General features: G+C 35.3%; 1 protein-coding gene across 1 annotated transcript; it reads left to right on the top strand.

The window, feature by feature from the left end:
- Positions 1-369: 369 nt before the first annotated feature.
- On the top strand, positions 370-20,619 carry LOC110265355 (zinc finger BED domain-containing protein RICESLEEPER 2-like). Its single transcript, XM_021108317.2, has 6 exons — positions 370-443; positions 1,970-1,984; positions 2,556-2,760; positions 18,472-20,047; positions 20,147-20,434; positions 20,552-20,619. Exons 1-6 carry the CDS (start codon positions 370-372, stop codon positions 20,617-20,619), a joined length of 2,226 nt encoding a protein of 741 aa, XP_020963976.2.
- The last annotated feature ends 551 nt before the right edge of the window (positions 20,620-21,170 follow it).

Raw genomic sequence — 21,170 nt, 5'->3', positions numbered from 1 at the left:
CATTAAAGAAAAAAATTCAATCAACAAATTAACCAATGGCAGAACAAACCAACATCATCGTAGCAATAATCAACAATCAACGAAATTCATAAAGAAAAAGAATTTTCAGCCAGAGAACCAGTGACCAAAATAGAAAATGCACTTCCATCCAGAGAACCAGTGACCAAAATAGGCAGCATTATACCAAATCAATTAAAAACACAGAACAAGAGACACTTGAGTTACCTAATTAGAGGTGGGCCAAACCGAGGAGGTAGAGAACAAGTGACAGGGCGCGATTCAAAAACAGTGACGTCCAGAGGGGCAGACGACGGCGTGACAACAGAAGCAGAAAAGGTGACAGCCCACAAACGACTAAGAGAACCATCGATGGCGACGATGGCGATGGCGATGACGGCTTTACGAAGCTCCAATGGTGACGATGGCCTCGCGCAGCTCCAATGGTAACGACGGTGACGGAGCTGGCAGTGACGAGGGCAGCCAGGCCTTTTCCTCCTCTCCTTCCTTCTCCTTCTCCCCCCTTTGAGCACCCTCTCTCTCTAGGGGTGGCAGTGGGGTGGGTAGGGGCGGGTTTTTACCCTACCCGACCCCGCCCCGCAGTCCTATTATTCATCTACTACCCGCCCCGTCACTACCCGCGGGTAGTAAATTGCACTACCCGAAACCGCCCCTGCGGGTACCCGCCCACCCCTACCCGCCCCTATAAAAATTAAATATTTTAATTTTTACATATTCATATATAAATTAAGACAAAAACTTAAAATTCATAGATAAATTAAACTACAAACATAAAATTCATACAATGTCATTAGCTCAAATAACTTGAAATTAAAAAAAAAGTGTTAAATCACTACAAATTTAACACCATAATAAAGAAATTACAATATTAGATATAAAGGAAACTTCAACCCTTATTCTTGATCACTTTCAATATCATCATCATTAAAAGTTTACAAATCAAGATTTAAACCTGAAAATCATATAGAAGTTTGCAAATCAAGATTTAAAGCTGAGGGTATAAAATTAACATAAATCATATAAATGTATAAAGATCAGAATGCACAATTACAAAATCAGAATAAAATCAAAATTCAAAATACAAAATCAGAATAAAATCAGAGATTTTCTACTCTTTATGAATACACATGCATAACCTAAATGATCAAAAGAAACAGAATCACTACAACACACTAAAATGATTTGAAATGGAAAAAAAAAATTAGAAAGAACGGAGGGTAATAGCTATCAGCTTGTCCTCATAGAGAACAACAAAATTGACTCAAGAGGTAAAAGGACATTGACTCAAGAACAACAAAATTTTGATGGCTCTACTCTAGGAAACACTGAATAAAAACAATAGTATATATAAATAATATACATTTCAGTCTTGTTGTTAACACTTAACACAAGGCTTTAAGTCACATGAATAAGTAAAGTGGCTCCTCTAGCCTAGTGGGGTCAAGTTCAAGTTCAAGTCATCATTTCTAACCACAACATTCCTTAAATGAACAACATTAATCTAATAATAATGATAATAATGGAATACATACATTTGAAATGTTTAGAGCTATATAGCATGTATAATAAGCAGCATTGAAATGTAATAATGATGAAGATTGGATTATGAATCTTTGATAATCTCATAAAATTAATTAAGATGATGCATGCACTGATGATTAAAAAGAAGAGGAAAAGGCTGCTATGCTGCAGAGTGTAGTAGTGTCTTGCAAATACAAACTCATAATACATATTACAAAATACTAATATGATCTACAAACATAAACAGGCATAGCACAAGTAAATTAAAAGGAGTAATTATTATTGTTACTATTATATTCATGATTAAATAACGAGGAAAAGAAAAGGGAGAAGAAAAAGTTGGACATGGTTACAGCTAAGCAGTAGGCAAATCTAGAAGGAGCCATGGTTCAAGCCAAGAAAGAAATGTGTGTGTTATTACTGTTTACAGGAAAAAGGAGCAAAAGTATATATATAAATAAAACAATAGTATATATAAATAATATACATTTCAGAGCTCAAGTTTTTAAAAGGATTAAAGCTAAAGTTTAGGAGGAAAAAACAAAACTTTTTGGTTCAGTTTGATTATACAGAAAAACATAAAGGGTAAAGCTTCAATAAATGAATAAATAAAACAACAGTGGAATTATTATATCATCATTCAACAGGATGAAGCCATCAACCCACACCGTCACTTCATAGCTCAATTTCATAATTTAATTTTTTATTTAAAAAAGGGAAAACTGATTTTTTTTTAATTGAGCCAACAAACACTGATTGTTCCTTGAATCAAGCTATTTCAACCCACAAAACTTAGTAACAAACTCAGAAAACTCCCCAGAGAATCTATTATCACCCAAATCAGAAATTGAAGAATTTTACAAGAAGAAGAGTTACACAACGCAGGAATCTACCCAGTCAAAAGAATCTATGGACTGAATTTTAAATGTTCTTTTGAGCATCAAAATTAATTTTAGTTTTATCTTAACTATTTTAACATAAATCATAAACATTAAATTAAAGAAAAAAAATTGAAGATGCACATCAGCGGTAAGTATTGAGCAAGAAGTGCTTAGTGCTTACCAGTCACCAGAGAGACGACGACAGAGGAAGGAGGGACGACAAGGTGAGCAGAGACCAGAGACCGTAGATCGCAGAGACCAGTCGGCGAGGATAGTGACAGCGGGAAGTGGGAGCGACGCCGACGTGAGCTCCGTGAGGGACAGCGGCGAGGTGACCGAGGTGAATGAGGAGGGTTGGTGTCTTTGTGAGCGACGGTGAATATGACGAGGCTGACCGGCTACAACGATGGGACGAGCTGTGACGGCGACTTACTGACGCAGCTGAAGAAGTGACTGTGGTCCTTGACTCCTTGGAGAAGAACCGAAGAAGTGAAGAGTGAGTGAGTGACGAAATGAGTTCTCTAGGGTTGAGAACGGAAATGAGCGATGGTGAGGAACTAACCCTAATTTCTAAATTTATATATATATATATATATATATATATATATATATATATATATATATATATATATATATATATATATATATATATATATATATATATATGCACTACGGGGCGGGTTACCCTAAACCCGACCCCGCCCCGCTCATCCACCCCGCCACGCTTCGAACCCGCCCCGCTCCGGGTCGGGTTTAAACCCGTCCCGACTGGGTAAGGGCGGGGCGGGTACCCGCGGGTACGGGTATTGTTGCCACCCCTGCCTCTCTCTTTTCCTTCCTTTTCTTTCCATGTGTGTGTGTGTATGGTGAGGGGCTGAGTGTGTGTGTTGGGGGGGGGGGGCGGGAAAAAAGGTGAGGGTGGTTAGGGTTTAGAGAGTGTGTGTAAATTAGGTTTCTATTTGAAAATTTTAATAAAATTTGGGTATAGAGTAGGTATTTTAATAAAATTATGGTATAAAGTAGGTATTTTTAATAAAACTAAGAGTAATCAAATTATTAAAGTTTTAAATTCTAAATAAGAAAATATCCAAATATTATAAAAATTATATGAGTTTTAATTAATTTTAAACTCAATTTCATCACTTTGATTTAATTACTTTTTAGTAAATATTTTTTTGAAAATAAAATCATGAATAACTATAATAAATCACAAATAATTTATTATTTATTTTCTAACAATTGAAAATCTTACAGGCTTAATGACGAGTGTTGGGTTATGGTGGGTTTAAGACTAGTAGAGGGAGAAAAAAAATCATAGCTCTATATTTTGTTCTTAAGAGAGTTTTTCAAAAATTTGTTTAAGTAAAAATATGTTAAATTTCAGAGCGGTAATGAAACAAAAAATAATATTTGTTATAAATTTATTTTAAATAAGAGAAGAGGGGTGACCTAGCAAGGCAGCGATGATGGTTCTGCTTTCTGCAATGACACGGTGACCTTGAGTGTGAGAGGTGGAGCCGTGGAGGCAATGAGAGTAGACGAAGGTGACGAACAATAGAATAAAGAGGGAAAGTGATGATTAAAATTAGGGTTTTTACTTTTCACATTTGTTTTTATTTTTAAATTGTAACTATTTTTATTTATATTTAAAAAATTAATTGTTAATCAACATTTAAGACTTGATTATTAGTAAAAACTATATATTAATTTTATAAAAAAAATGTAAAATAATATATACCATTTTTAAAAATTAATCATTTAATCTTTAATTTTTTTATAAAAATAATTAATTAATACAAATAATATTTTAAAAAATTAAATTTTTGAACCAAAATAAAATTATCTTAAAGATTTTAACATTTTAAAATAATTTTTTTAGTTACAAAAATTCTTGTATTTTGTGATAAACAAATAACTTGTTACAAACAATATTAAATTTTGTGACAAATTAAATTTTTGTTACAAAATAATTAGAGTTTTTGAAATAAATGGATATTTTGTTACAAAATATTTTGAAGTTTTGTAACCATTTCATCTTTTGTTATAAAATATTATAAAATTTTGTAACAAAATACTGGTTCGTTACAAAAGCCAATATAATTTTGTAATAAAAAAATCAAGTCATTATAAAATATCAAAACGTTTTGTAATAAATTATATTGTTGTTACAAAACAATATTGTTCCGAGACTTACCTAGAACCGGATGATTGGGCTCGAATGGAAGGCCCAAACGTTGAAAGAAGGTGGCTTCCGACTTGTTCCTGCCTGGAAGCCGCCGTCTAGGGGTGGCAGCAATACCCGTACCCACCCCGCCCCTACCCGGTCGGGGCGGGTTTAAACCCAACCCAGAGCGGGGCGGGTTCGAAGCGTGGCGGGGTGGATGAGCGGGACGTGGCGGGATCGGGTTTAGGGTAAACCCGCCCTGTAGTAGTGCATATATATATATATATAAGTTTAGAAATTAGGGTTAGTTCCTCACCGTCGCTCATTTCCGTTCTCAACCCTAGAGAACTCATTTCGTCACTCACTCACTCTTCACTTCTTCGGTTCTTCTCCAAGGAGTCAAGGACCACAGTCACTTCTTCAGCTGCGTCAGTAAGTCGCCGTCACAGCTTGTCCCATCGTTGTAGCTGGTTAGCCTCGTCATATTCACCGTCACTCACAAAGACACCAACCCTCCTCATTCACCTCGGTCACCTCGCCGCTGTCCCTCACGGAGCTCACGTCGGCGTCGCTCCCACTTCCCGCCGTCACTGTCCTCGCCGACTGGTCTCTGCGATCTGCGGCCTCTGGTCTCTGCTCACCTTGTCGTCCCTCCTTCCTCCGTCGTCGTCTCTCTGGTGACTGGTAAGCACTAAGCACTTCTCGCTCAATACTTACAACTGATGTGCATCTTCAATTTTTTTCTTTAATTTAATGTTTATGATTTATGTTAAAATAGTTAAGATAAAACTAAAATTAATTTTGATGCTCAAAAGAACATTTAAAATTCAGTCCATAGATTCTTTTGACTGGGTAGATTCCTGCGTTGTGTAACTCTTCTTCTTGTAAAATTCTTCAATTTCTGATTTGGGTGATAACAGATTCTCTGGGGAGTTTTCTGAGTTTGTTACTAAGTTTTGTGGGTTGAAATAGCTTGATTCAGGCAACAATCAGTGTTTGTTGGCTCAATTAAAAAAAAATCATTTTCCCCTTTTTTAAATAAAAAATTAAATTATGAAATTGAGCTATGAAGTGACGGTGTGGGTTGATGGCTTCATCCTGTTGAAATTGAAATAGCTTGATTCTTGTTGAATTCGTTACGAGTCTGAAATTGATGGCTTTATCCTGTTGAATGATGATATAATAATTCCATTGTTGTTTTATTTATTCATTTATTGAAGCTTTACCCTTTATGTTTTTCTGTATAATCAAACTGAACCAAAAAATTTTGTTTTTTCCTCCTAAACTTTAGATTCAATCCTTTTAAAAACTTGAGCTCTGAAATGTATATTATTTATATGTACTATTGTTTTATTTATATATATACTTTTGCTCCTTTTTCCTGTAAACAGCAACAACACACACATTTCTTTCTTGGCTTGAACCATGGCTCCTTCTAGATCTGCCTACTGCTTAGCTGTAACCATGTCCAACTTTTTCTTCTCCCTTTTCTTTTCCTCATTATTTAATCATGAATATAAAATAACAATAATAATTACTCCTTTTAATTTACTTGTGCTATGCCTGTTTATGTTTGTAGATCATATTAGTATTTTGTAATATGTATTATGAGTTTGTATTTGCAAGACACTACTACATTCTGCAGCATAGCAGCCTTTTCCTCTTCTTTTTAATCATCAGTGCATGCATCATCTTAATTAATTTTATGAGATTATCAAAGATTCATAATCCAATCTTCATCATTATTACATTTCAATGCTGCTTATTATACATGCTATATAGCTCTAAACATTTCAAATCTATGTATTCCATCATTATCATTATTATTAGATTAATGTTGTTCATCTAAGGAATGTTGTGGTTAGAAATGATGACTTGAACTTGAACTTGACCCCACTAGGCTAGAGGAGCCACTTTACTTATTCATGTGACTTAAAGCCTTGTGTTAAGTGTTAACAACAAGACTGAAATGTATATTATTTATATATACTATTGTTTTTATTCAGTGTTTCCTAGAGTAGAGCCATCAAAATTTTGTTGTTCTTGAGTCAATGTCCTTTTACCTCTTGAGTCAATTTTGTTGTTCTCTATGAGGACAAGCTGATAGCTATTACCCTCCATTCTTTCTAATTTTTTTTCCATTTCAAATCATTTTAGTGTGTTGTAGTGATTCTGTTTCTTTTGATCATTTAGGTTATGCATGTGTATTCATAAAGAGTAGAAAATCTCTGATTTTATTCTGATTTTGCATTTTGAATTTTGATTTTATTCTGATTTTGTAATTGTGCATTCTGATCTTTATACATTTATATGATTTATGTTAATTTTATACCCTCAGCTTTAAATCTTGATTTGCAAACTTCTATATGATTTTCAGGTTTAAATCTTGATTTGTAAACTTTTAATGATGATGATATTGAAAGTGATAAAGAATAAGGGTTGAAGTTTCCTTTATATCTAATATTATAATTTCTTTATTATGGTGTTAAATTTATAGTGATCTAACACTTTTTTTTTTAATTTCAAGTTATTTGAGCTAATGACATTGTATGAATTTTATGTTTGTAGTTTAATTTATCTATGAATTTTAAGTTTTTGTCTTAATTTATATATGAATATGTAAAAATTAAAATATTTAATTTTATAGGGGCGGGTACCCGCAGGGGCGGGTACCCGCAGGGGCGGGTAGTAGATGAATAATAGGACGGCGGGGCGGGGTCCGGTAAGGTAAAAACCCGCCCCTACCCGCCCCATTGCCACCCCTACCGCCGTCCGAGTTGTGTGTTTTGAAGAATTGGGGGGGGGGGAGGGTGGTACCTGCGAAGACACTCGGATGCTTAAGTTAGCAAGAGGTTAAGCAGGTTTAGAGTATTGGAACTTAGGTTTACCTGAGTGTGTCAGTGTATTTATATGGAATGAACCAATAACCACCGCTGAAGTAGTTCCACTTCTGATGGTGGATAAGCATTCCTTTATCTTAGGGTTGTTAGGATCTCTCTTCTAGAAGTGGGTGAGAGATTTAAGGAGGCAGTTATTCACTTGGATAAGTGCTGACTGCTTGCTGGTGTTGACTCCGACTTCTTATAAGATGTCGGATAGTCGGTGATGGCCAATCTTTTTGGATTGGGCCTCTTGGCCTGATTGGGCCTGGCTTATGTATTGGGTCAGGGTATGAATAGTGCCCCTACTCGAGTCTGATCTCTTAATTATGAGTTAGATTTGAGTATTAATTGAACTCGGGGACGCTCAAGTCGAAAAACCGACATGGTTTTCGTTTTGAAACCGATGTAATTTTGAATTTTCAATCGACGCGTTTAATCAACCATCACATCCGTTTAGCTTTTGCATTTACATGTGGGGGGGGGGGCAGTTACATTGTTAACGGCGTGTTCTTTTAATGACGGCGTCGTTTTACAGTTATGACCCTAGTGTGTTATAAATACTTTTTCCTCCTCCTTCTTTCTTTTTCTTTCATTTTTGACGCTCCCTTTCTCTGTTCTTACTCAAATTTCTTGCGCTTTCGTCCGTTGGTGTTCTGCAGTGTTTGCCTCTTTATCTTCTTCTTCACAAAAGTTAGTTCTTTGTATCTCCCTTTCGCTTTTTACAGTATTTTCTGTTTCTTCTCTATGCTTTAGGAGTGAGATTCCTTTTGTGATATCTTTACTGTTCGTAGTAGGAAGATTTTTTTGATATTTTGGGTTTTCTTTTTGCAAAAGTCTTTTTGGTTGTGATTATTGGCTGCTCTTGACTTTTGTTTGAAAAGAACTGCTTTGCTGTGGACTGGCTTTTGATGATTTATTTTTGCGCAATGTAGGTGTTATCACTTTTACGTACATTTTCCATTTTCTGAAAAAATATCTTCCCGTGTCCCTGAACCCTTATTGAGATGGGTAGACTCCTCTGTACTATCTGCACGCCCAATAGTAGATACTGTTTTCATAACCAAGCTCAGAAAACAACATGGATCCGTAGCCTTGATAATGATGAACCCAAATATGAGTTGGTGGCCCCAGATCTTAAGGACCGAGTTTGCTGTGGGAGGATTAGTGACACTGACCCCCACTTTATTTTCATGTATGACTGTGTTTTTAGCCGTCTTGGGATTACCCTGCCTTTTTTCGACTTCGAAATGGAAGTGTTGTCCTATTGTAGAGTAGCTCCTACCCAACTCCATCCCAATTCTTGGAGTTTTCTCAAAATTTATCAACTTGTCAGCCAAGGGGTTGACTTTTCAATTTCCTTAAAGATCTTCTTCTATCTTTTCCATCTGACAAAACCTTTTAGTGCTAAGAATAAGCAGCAGTGGATTTCCTTCCAAGCTATTCTAGGCCGGAAAATTTTTTCTATCTTTGATGAATCCTTCCATCACCTGTAGAAAAATATGGTTTGGTAGACTTGGAGGAGGTAGAGGACACTATAGTTGACTTTTGCCGAGAGGCTTGTGGGTGGGCTCCAAACCTAGACACCAAGAAATTTCTTCTTGGATCTCCGAACTACGTTAAGACCGAGCTAGGTAGTCACTTGTTGGTTTTTGAATTTGATTATTTCCGACTTGTATTAATCTATTTACTTTACTTTTGACTTGGGTGCTAATCATTTTTTACTTTTTCTTTCAGAAAAATGAAAAGCGGATCGAGGGTGGCGTACAACAAGGTACAAGAAGTTAAGAGAAATGCCCGCACCTAAGCTGCTGCACAGGAACTCGGGGCTTCTGTTACTCCTCCTCTTCATGGGTCTTGTTTGGGGACCTCTTCTTCTCGGTCGATCTTGGTAAATCCTATTCCTACTCCTCCTCCTCCTCCTCCTCCTCCTCCTCCTCCTCCTCCCCAGTTCAATCCACCTCAGAACCTGAAAAGAAAAAACGAAAAACCTTGGAAGCTGATGCCTCTAGTGTTGGGGATGCCGGCTTTGATGGGCCGAAGTTTACTAGGAAGCACATCCTTCCATACAGCCAGATTGCTATGGATGATGCTGCTATCTGAAATCATCTTCAAATTTTAATCCGAGGGAAAATTTGAACTGTTGGGGTCTGTGATGAGCAGATCTTTTATACACTTTTTAGCATCATTTTCATATAGTTTTTAGTATGTTTTGTCTAAGTTTTATTAAGTTTTCATAGGTTTTAGTGAAAAATTCACATTTTTGGATTCTACTTTGAGTTTGTGTATTTTTATGCAATTTCAGGTATTTTCTGGCTGAAATTGAGGAGTTGGAGAAAAAGTCTGATCCAGAGGCAGAAAAGCACTGCAGATGCTGCCTGGATTTGACCTCCTTGCATTCAAAAGAGATTTTCTAGAGCTACAGAAGTTCAAATGGAGAATTCTCAACGGTTATAGAAAGTTAACATCCAGGGCTTTCCAGAAATATAAAATAGTCTATACTTTGCTTCAGAATTGAAGGCCTAAAACTGGCGTTCAATGCCAGCCTCTTGCTTTGTTCTGGTGTCCAGTGCTCAAAGGAGAAGAGATCAGTATCCAACACCCATAAAGAACCCCCTAGCCAGTGTTCAATGCCCTAGAGGCCTCCTAGCACGTGGATCTCAATCAAGTTCAGCCCAAACACTCATCAAGTGGGTCCCAGAAGTGGATTTTAGCACTAAAAGACTATTTTACCCTTTTTTGTAATCCTTAGTCAGTATATTAGTATATATAGAACAAGGACCACCCTTGTTCGGGACATTTTTAAAACCTTTTGACACTTTACACATTTTACATTGTATTTTCTATCAGTATGAGTTTCTAAACCTCCTAGGTTTAGGGGAGGAGCCAAGCTGAGTTTTATGGATCAATAAAAGTATTACTGTTTCTCTTCAATCCGTGTTTGATTCTCTATTCTAAGATGTATCTTCGTTCTTCATTCTAAGACCGCATACCTGACAACCACCCGTGTTCTTCTTGGGTTCGTATGACTACGTAACTAGAAAGCATTGAACCACTAGCTTGATTATACATCTTTTAGACGGCTAATCCACAACTTCGTTGGGGACTTCTTGAAACATCAGTTCAGCCGAGGTATGGGAAGATTAGAGTCTCTGTGGTATAGGCTAGAACCCAAAGGCGTAGCATTCTCTGATCCGGAAGATTCGACATTTTCTGTGGCGTTTTGAGTAGGATCATTAAGGAGAATGGACAGCAGGAGCTTCACCCTCAATCAAAATGGATCAACACTAACCCTGGGGTTCAGATCTGGAGGAGCATTGGCGACCTCTCAACTGGCATTGATCACATACAGCCTACCATAGAAGAAATCATTCACAGTTGAAGAAGACAGTAAGACCAGAGTTAATCCAAAAGAACAAAGCACCTCCAAGCCTTAACCACCTTCTTATAATAGTTTACACAACTTCTGAGTTCTGAGTAATATTTTTTCTTTATTTTCTTTTATGCAATTAAACAACATACCTACATCTCCTATTTGCTTGACTAATGTAACACCCTCACTATCAGAATGTCATGCTTTCGGCTGTACTATTCTGATAGGAAGAAGTATTACGACGACTTCATATACTTAATAATAAAATTGGAGACTTTGACTCGAAATTGTATCACTGTTCTTTTTGAAAACCGGAGAAAGACTACTTTTTAAATAAAACAAGACAAGCATATACATGTACAAAACTTCTTACTCAAGTAACCTATACATATTATATACATACAAGTCATACAACTCCTATCCCTCTTACATAATATAATATTGATGGTGAGGGGTAAGTAAATAAAAACTAAACAGCATTATCGACTAAGCGAAACGTAATACAACCCTTTGTGAGCTTTTTCATCTGTCTCCTGAAAAGATAAAGCTGTAGGGGGTGAGAACCTAACCACACGGTCTCACCACAGAGTTTCAGAATTGTCATAATAAGATATTTAAAGAGAAATCTATTTTTAAGCTCAGTGATTATTGTTCATCCTTTGAATCTTTTAAAAAAACCAACAACTAGTCATCCAAAAATCCTTTTCGAAAATCAATATTTAAATATCCAAAAATCCAAAACCTTTATTTTCTTATAAGAAAATCTTAATCAGAAACCAACCACGCAATCAATCAACACAATCATTAATTTAGCACCAAAGCTCATTCTCAAAAGTAGCACACCAGGACAAACACAGGCAAAACAGACAGGAAATCACAGGTTTAGGTAGCAGTTACAGCAAATAGTTCAGGTAGCAGTTAATAACAGTTTAACAATTAGGCAAACTAAAACAAATTCAAACCCAAGCAAAGCATACAAATGTATATGATGCATGCCTGTCCTATGGCTAATGAGCTCATTTGTCAGTTATACAGCCAACCCGACAAGTCCGGTTTGTTGAACCCTTGGACTGTCCCTCGACGCACATCCCCATGAGTCTATGCATAGCTTTTTCTCATATATATATCAAATCGCTCAACGGGGGTACCATTCCCAGGAATTTATAAGTGCCCGGTCACCCTTACGTTGTAGGATCAACAGAGTATTGAGTCTCAACCTGGAGCAAGTGGTGGCAAGCCACTGCGTCTACCCAGGGAAACTCGTGTCTTAAATAATTCAAATTCATAAGCCATATGAATAATTCATTCAACATTCATTAATATCTAAATCATTCTCAATATCATCATCATTCATCAATCCATATCTCATTTCTAAACTCGTTCAAAAATCATATTTCAAAGTCAATCCTCATCATCCTTCTTTCCATTCCGTTCATCAACAATCCCAATTCAAAACATAATTCTTTCTTTGCTAAATAAATCAATCATAAAACATATAATGTTTAAAACCAAATCTTTTTAAATAATTACTTCAAACGAAACTTCCAATTTTATAAAATTTCGACAGTATCTCCTCTAAAACTCGAACTCTACCACCCTTTTCGAGTCCCATCCAAACATTCCTCAAACACTTTCTCAACCATTTTCAAATCTCAATCATTTTCCAAAATTCAACTACTTCTGATATCAAATTATTTTCAAATCCAACCATTTCCAATAATAAATCTTTTTCAAAATTAAACCGCTTCCAAAGTTAATTCATTTTCATATCTCAGATCATTTCCAAAGCCGATTCATTTACATGATCAAAATAACTTCAAAACCAAGAAAAACCACTTTTCATAATAATAAACTAAATAACTTTTCAACAATCACACCACTCAAGCAATCAGTCATTCAGTCCAGCAAACAACCAGATTTATAAGACAATTATAATCACAGACATATGTTTCTCACATTAATATATATTTATAATAACTCTATAAGATAAAATAAATTTTAAGAAAACCCCTACCTTAGTATTGAAACTCATAGAAATCGAAACTACAGCAACCCGAACTGCAACAGTAGCAACACCATTAACTCCCCGTTATAACGAAAATGACCACATCACCAAGAAAAGCGGTGGATTCAAATCGATCGGAGTGCAACAAGAATGGTACTGGAAATTCCAAGTTAAAGCAAAAGCTCATAATCAGAACAACAGAACAAAATAGAAGTAAGACAAATTCAAGAAAGGAAAAGCCGAAAACCAGATTGGTACCAAGGTAGTGTTACCAGTGGATCTGAGCAGTTCCGGAAGTGTTTCTCTGGCGACGCTGACAAAAACTTGACGGAGAAAAATTGTCGTTAAAGAATTTCACAAAAATGTCACGTTGCAAGTATAGTTCTAAACCAACAAATTATCCTCGGTCAATGTTTAAATTGTTTGTCACTTAAGCAAACCCAATAAAATTAATCCAAGTATTTAAACATCGGGTCGTCTCTCAAGGAATTGCAGGAAAGTATGTTTATTATTGGTTATGAGATTGTATCTTTTTGGGTTTTGAGTTTAATAAGCAAGGAATGTAAATAACAAGAAAATAACTAACAACTAAGAAAAGTCCTAGCAAGGTTTGAGAATCGGAATTCCTATCCTCATTATCATTGTCAATTGCGATGGTAATTGAAAATTGCTCTCACTTAGTTAACCTCTAACAATTGAAGGAAAGTCAAGTGAGCAAATCAACTTGAGTTCACAAGTCCTAATCAAAGACTAAAGTTAGTGAAACTCAAACCAACTAGCAATTTTCAATCATCAACCAACAAGAGACTTTGACAATTCAAGAGTCTCCAAATTACTCAATCCAAGTTAAGAATACAAAAAGCTAATTTAAAGTCCAACCAAGAATTTTATCAAACACTTGTTAGGCACAAAATAAAAGCATGGTAAAATTGCAATAATAATAATATCTAACAAATACCAATTGAAAGAAATTAACAATGACAACTGAAGAAAGCAATAACAACATAAACATATAAATTGCATTAACAAGGATCCAAAGTATCAAGAGTGCATAAACATAAGGATAACAAAGTGAAGGAAATAACAAGTAGAATTGAAGAACAAAGGTGCTAGAACAATAAATTGCAAGGAATTATAAATAAAAACAGAAATTAAATCTAAATCTAAGAAGAAATTGGAGTAGAAACCCTAAAACCTAGAGAGAGGAGAGCCTCTCTCTCTAGAATTCTACATCTAAAACCTAAAATTGTGTGAATGAAAGCGTGTCTCCCTTTCAGCTCTACTCTGCAGCCTCTAATATGTATTTGTGGGCCTGAAACTGGGTCAAAAGCAGCCCAGAAATCGCCCCCAGTGAATTCTGTTTAATGCAGCACGTGACGCTCGTCACGCGTACGCGTCAGCCACGCGTACGCATCGCTGGACTTTTCACTGGTCACGCATAGGAATCAGCTACGCCTGCGCGTCATTTGTATGCTACACCAGTCACGCGTACGCGTCGTCTATGCGTGCGCGTCGCTACCAGATTCTGAAATCCTTAATTTCTTGTGTTCCTTCCACTTTTGCATGCTTCTTTTCTATTCTCTAAGCCATTCATGCCCTATAAAACCTGAAAATACTTAGCAAACATATCACGGCATCGAATGGTAATAAGAGAGGATTAAAATTAGCAAATTTAAGACCAAAGAAGCATATTTTCAATCATAGCACAAAATTAGGAAGAATTTGTAAAATCATGCAATTTATATGAATAAGTGTATGAATAATTGATAAAATTCACTCAATTCAATACAAAATAAACCGTAAAATAGTGGTTTATCAATCTTGCCACACTTAAACATTAGCATGTTCTCATGCTAAGCTCAAGAGAACCAAAAGAGTGAACAGGGATGGTAGGACTTATGCAATGCAACCTATCTATATGAATGCAACTACATACTAAATGCTTCTACCTTCTTAGTTAAAAGTAAATAAATCTTCTAAGAACAAATATGATCTGGATTTTACTAATTTAAATCATAAAATGAAGTAAAAATAGACGTGCAAGAAGAAAGTTCGTGAAAGTCGGGAACAAAGAATCGAGCATCAAACCCTCACCGGAAGTGTATACACTCTAATCGCTTAAGTGTTTGAGGTTCGATTCTCTCAATTCTCTACTAATCTTACTTTCTAAGGCTTGCTTTTCTTCTACCAATCAACAAAAATTTAATGCACGAATACACATATCAAGAGGTGTTTTAAGGGTTGTAATGGGGTTAGGGTCAAGGTAGGTTTGTATTTGGTCAAGTTGACTAAAATCTGAATCCTTGATTAACCTAAAGTTCCTACCTAACTTAAGACAATCCATGTAATCAGAGTACAAAATCTAACTATCCATTAACTATGGGTACCACATATTCATTTATCCCAATTTTGAGTACAGTATATATGCATTGCTATCACCATTTACTTTGGGGGCATTTTATCCCCTTTTTATTATTTTTTTCTCTCTTTTTTTCTCCTTTTTTTATTTTTCTTAATGCATATGATTAAGGTATTGAATGTAGAATATGTGCTCAACTATCTTTTTTACATTTTTACAAAAATATACAATACCCAATTCCCAAACCAAATATTTTCAAATCCAATTTCTCCACACTTAAATCATGAGCACTCTCACTAGTCTAAGCTAACCAAGGATTCAAATTAAGGTCATTCATTGTTTTCGCTTAGGGTTAATGATGTGCTAAAGTAAAGAATAACTGGGTAAAATAGGCTCAACATTGGTTTGCAAAGGATAATGAAATGGTAAGGCCATATGGATATGTGAGCTATAGTGAAACAAAGGCCTCAATCACGTAAGTGCATGCATACATCAAACAATGAAAATATAGAATCAAGCAAGACAAAGATCACAATTTTAGAGAGAACAACACACACAATAATAAAAGATTGGTTGATAAGATGCAACCAATTAAATAGGTTTAAAATCTGACTGGTTTTATGTGTTTGAGCTCTTAAAACCATGTTCTAAAATAAATTTTTTCAAGCAAGTTTAAAAAATTTTTTAATTCAAATTAGTGAAATGCTATAAAACAGTTTCTTGGAAGAGAATTCATCACTTCAACCAAGTAGTACATACATGCAAGCAACTAGCTACACATGCAATCTATTATGCAATGCAACAACTAACTAACAAAGAAGAGTAAGAATTGGTGTTGGGAAAAGGAATTGTTACCCATGGAAGTCGGGATCGACCTCCCCACACTTAAAGATTGCACCATCCTCGATGCATGTAAAGATGTGCAAGTGGACAGGTTGCTACAACTGTTGCCCTTTCTCAAAAGATGGGGCACAGGAACTTGTTTGTCCGCCCCATTTAGAAGTTTTTCGTTTTCCTTCTTAGCGGCCATCCTGAAAGAAGAGAAAAAGTAAGAAGAATAACCCACAAACAAATATATGCAGCAAATAAAATATGGGTGGGCTAATGCCAAATAATAATGAGGTTCTCAACTACATGGTAGCTACAACATGCAAGTGAGAAAACAGTATAAGCAAATGGCATATCAACTAGGGGTGTTCAAAAAATAACCAAAATGTGGTTAACCGGTTAAAAAACCATAACCACATTTTGGTTAACCAGTTTAATAAAACAATTTAAAAACCATATCCATATTTTTTAGAATTGGTTAACCAAAACCAAATTAAAAAAAAAACTGGTTTTTAACCGGTTAACCAAAACCAAAACCAAATTAAAACTAAAACCTAAATCAAAACCTAATTTCAAATTCACTCTTCGTCTTCGATACTTCGACAAAACCCAATTCTCCAGTCCGCCGCCGTCAACAGTTCTCCTCCTCCGCTCTCGCCGGAGCTCGCTGGTGGCTCCTCGGACCTCTACCTCTTCGAGTCTTCACTTTGATTCGCGACTCTATCTCTCTGCCTCGACCTCCCATTCGCGACTCTGTCTTCACTTTGATTCGCCTGAGTAACTCTCTTTTTCGGTTCTCTTCTTCTTTCGTCGGTGGCTCGCTGGAGCTCATCAATTGAGGTAAACCCCCTCCTTGCCCTTGGTTCTGAGTTCTGAGTTGGATTTGTTATCTGGGTTTTTTCTATTTTGTTAATTTGTTCTGTTTTGTTTCTTCATTAGTATACTTCTGACTTCTTCATTTTAATGGATTGAAAATGTGCAGATTTTAAATCTCTCATTATTGAACTCTTCATTTCAATGGATCCTACTGTAAGTTTCTTCTTCATTGTGGTTCACTTTTTGATTTGTTAAAACTTAATTAATTTGTATGAATTGAATGGAGAATTGTTGTTCTAATTATCTGTCTCATTGAATGGAGAATTGTTGTTCTGGCTGCTGCATTATGATGTGTTTCTGCACCATTAAACTATAAATTGAATGGAGAATTGTTGTTCTAATTATCTGTCTCATCATGCATTATTCACTCTATTGCAACTTTACAGCTGCAAATTTCTTCGCTGGGCAACAATTTTTATTCTAATCTTAGAAGCATAATAACTAAACTTTTAGCATTCATTTCACAGAACCTGGAATATAATGGTCTTTTCTAATAACAGAGAAAATATTGTATAGAAAGTAGAACTAATGAACTCAAGTTCTTTCAGATATACTAATTTCTTAATCTAAAGTTAATTAGCTCAAAATTCCAACAAATTTTCCATCAGCTTGTATAAAAAATAATTTGTGATCAAGTTAAGATTTCCATTACTAAATTTTCATCATTTTAGTTTGGTGGGAGACTTTGACACCTTTTGCTAGTGGTCTAGTATTCTAGAAAGTTGAATTCCTGCTGGGTATGATAAGCTACACTTCTATTCATAGGGAAAACACTTGATATGCTTTCATTTTTTATCCATTCCTTTTAATATGCTTTCATTTTTAAATATAAATAGGTATTAATCCTTAATGATTAGGTCAGCTATTAGAACATGATTAGGTCAGCAATTAGATTTTAATCCTTATAGGAACAATACAGGTTACTTTTGTTTTGCTTAGTAATGATATACTTTGGATGTGCTTCTAGCAATTGTTTTAGGAATGATCAGTATTTGTATGCTTAAATCAGTTACTTTGTTGTAATTAAAAGTTCTAATACAAAGTGAAGATAAAACAATTTTCTATTCTTTTATCTTTTTTTATGCGATCATTCTCAATAATTAGTTATATATAAAATCTATCGAAAGCAAAAGCAAGTAATTTTGGTTCCAGACCTCTGTTTTGACTGTTGTTAAACTCTATATTTATATTTAATTGTGTTGGTTCTGTTTTATCTATGGAAAAAAGACAACAGAGAATGCATTTTTATTCATTTTTCAAATTATTTTACTTGGAGAGATACTTCATTGTATTTTGAAATGGAAAAAAGGAAATGAAATCAAACCCAGTTTAATAACAAAAAATATAAACAAAAAAATATAAAAAGGAAATGGAAGAGGGTCATTAATGTATATGTTATCCATTAGGCATTAGCACATATATTGTTTATATTGTGAACATCGACATTTTGAACACCCTTGGAATCAGTTTCAAAGTATATGTATATATTGTTTGAACTTGGATTTGTGCTTGATAACTTTTCTTTGTTGAAGTATTTAATAATTAGATTTTATGGCTTCTTATTCAGAATGAGGTAGCCGATCGTGATGTTCCCATGTCAGAGTCTGCAGAGCATTCGGCTTCTACATTACCTCCTCTCCCAACCACATCATCTGAACGTAAAAATCGATCAACAGTTTGGGACCACTTCAAGAGAACATCTGATGATGAAAATAAGGCTCAATGTCAACACTGTTTGAAAGTGATCAAGTGCGGGAATGGAACAAGTGCAATGAGATCACATTTAAAGATTTGCATAAGCAATCCCGGTTCAGATAGAGGCAAACGACAGAAAATAGGCACATCGCCTAGCCCAGAAGCACAAGTGGGTAGGTTTGATGCAGAATATGCCCGGGAAAAATTGATATCAATGTTTGTCCGCGAGGAGCTTCCTTTTCGATTTGTAGAAAGTCAAGGTTTTAAAGAATATTCGACGGCTCTACAACCAGGATTCAACACTCTTTCACGTATTACATTGGCACGTGACATCTTGATGCTCTATGAAATAAAGAAGGTTCAACTTCAAAAATACTTTTCTAAATATGGAGGAAGAGTTTGTCTTACAACTGATAACTGGAGTTCGTGTCAGAATATGGCGTATATGTGTTTGACTGTTCATTTCATTGATATGGATTGGAAGTTGCAAAAGAAAATACTAAATTTTTGCCAAGTCACCGGCCACACGGGAGAGATTATGGCTCAAAATGTTGAAGCTTGCTTGAATAGCTGGAAGTTGAACAAGATCTTGAGTTTGACAGTTGATAATGCATCGTCTAACGATGTAGGAGTTATGTATTTAAAAAGAAGGCTGATTTCTTGGAAGAGTTCAGTTTTGAATGGAGAGTATCTCCATATGCGGTGTTGTGCACATATTTTAAACCTGATTGTGAAGGATGGATTGAAGGAGATTGATGATTCGGTTGCCAAAATTCGGGATGCTGTGAAGTATGTTAGATCCTCAAATTCAAGATTAACTAGGTTCAAGGCATGTATTGCAGAAGAGAATATTCCACATAAGAGTCTTGTTTGCATAGATGTTGAAACGCGATGGAACTCTACATACTTAATGTTAGTAGCAGCCTTAAAGCATCAGAAGGCATTTGAGCTATTAGAGATGCAAGACAAAAAATTTGTTGAAGAATTAAACAAGGGAAGAGGAGTACCTTCAATTCAAGATTGGGATTATGCTAAGTCCGTCTTACCATTTTTAGAGATGTTTTACGATGCTACACTTCGCATCTCTGGATCCTCTTATGTCACCAGTAACTTGTACATGAAAGAAGTGTTTGCTCTTGGAAGGAGGATTCAACAATATCGTGATGATGATGATTTGAGCATAAGTCTTATGGCAAGTAAGATGAAAGCAAAATACAACAAGTATTGGGGAAATGAAAAAACTATTAACATGTTGTTGTTAATTGCTGTAGTTCTAGATCCTTGCCATAAGTTGGATTATGTTGAATGGTGCCTAGTTAATTCTTTTGGTGCAGAAGTGGGCGGTGAATTGAAGATAAAGTTGTCTTCTTGTCTTCATTCACTTTATAATTTATATCAAGGTGCAGAAGAAGGAAACCAAGATGATACCCTCTCCCAACCGAGTGCAAGTGATAAAGCCAAAGACATTTATGATATGGGGTTATATTGCTGATCAACCGGTCGCAAATCCAATCTTAAATCTGAGCTTGATCGTTATTTGAATGAAGACTGTGAGCCAGATGATAAGCTTTTGGATATTCTAGGATGGTGGAAGGTTAACTCGAATCGGTTTTCCATCCTAGCAAATATGGCACGGGACATATTGGCTATACCAGTTTCAACAGTGGCTTCTGAGTCTGCTTTTAGTATGGGGGGAAGAATCATTGATCAATATCGTAGCTCATTGACTCCTAAGATCGTAGAAGCTCTTGTATGTACCGAAGATTGGCTTAAAGGAGACTTTTTCTCTTGTCTTGCACCTGAGAATTTCGAAGAGCTTGAAAAGGTCGAGCAAGGTAAATTGAATATTAAATGTTTCTTAAATATATCATATGATTTACTTAGAAAATGTTTTAGTTTAACTTATAATTATAATTTTTTAAAATTTATAATTATAGTTTTTTTGTGTGCAGATTTGATTTTATCAGAGGACATTACTTGTTCAGTGGGTCCAGGTTCAATTGCGCTTGAGGATGATTAGAAAGTCTTGATTGTTTGTTTTATAAGTGGTGAAGAGATTAGACTTACTAAGTTAATTGTTTATGGCGGTAGCTTTCCCTAGATGAGAATTTTGGGTTCTTTTCTTTGATGCTCATTCTTTGCTGCTTCTTTTAGTCTTGCAATGTATGATAAATTTGTCAAAAATTTATGTCCACTAATCTATGATGTTATACACCTTGTCTTGTCCACATTTCTAGCTGTAATTCCTGAATTTAGGTATTGTTTGCATTTTCCTTTGTGTATGCACTTTGTGCAAGTTGACCCAAAAATGATTCTCATCATTAATCATGACAGATTAAACAGGAAATGCTCTTGAGACCATTCTTTTTCTTTTATCACCCTATTAGCCTGCTTTACCAACTATTTTTCTACCCAATATTTAATGTTTCACTTCCATTATCTTTAGTAGGTGTATGTGATAAGTATTGCCACCAAAAGTTTAGAAAAGTAATTATAATTTATAATGGAAGGAATTTTATTATTTACAAATGTTATTTGTATTATTTAGAAAGAAAAAAAATTAATTTTTAG

The sequence above is a fragment of the Arachis ipaensis genome, chromosome B8 (assembly GCF_059453495.1).
Source record: "Arachis ipaensis isolate K30076 ecotype BB chromosome B8, ASM5945349v1, whole genome shotgun sequence".
Taxonomy (NCBI): domain Eukaryota; kingdom Viridiplantae; phylum Streptophyta; class Magnoliopsida; order Fabales; family Fabaceae; genus Arachis; species Arachis ipaensis.
The sequence above is the reverse complement of the archived record's forward strand: the minus strand, read 5'-3'. Positions and strand labels throughout refer to the sequence as shown.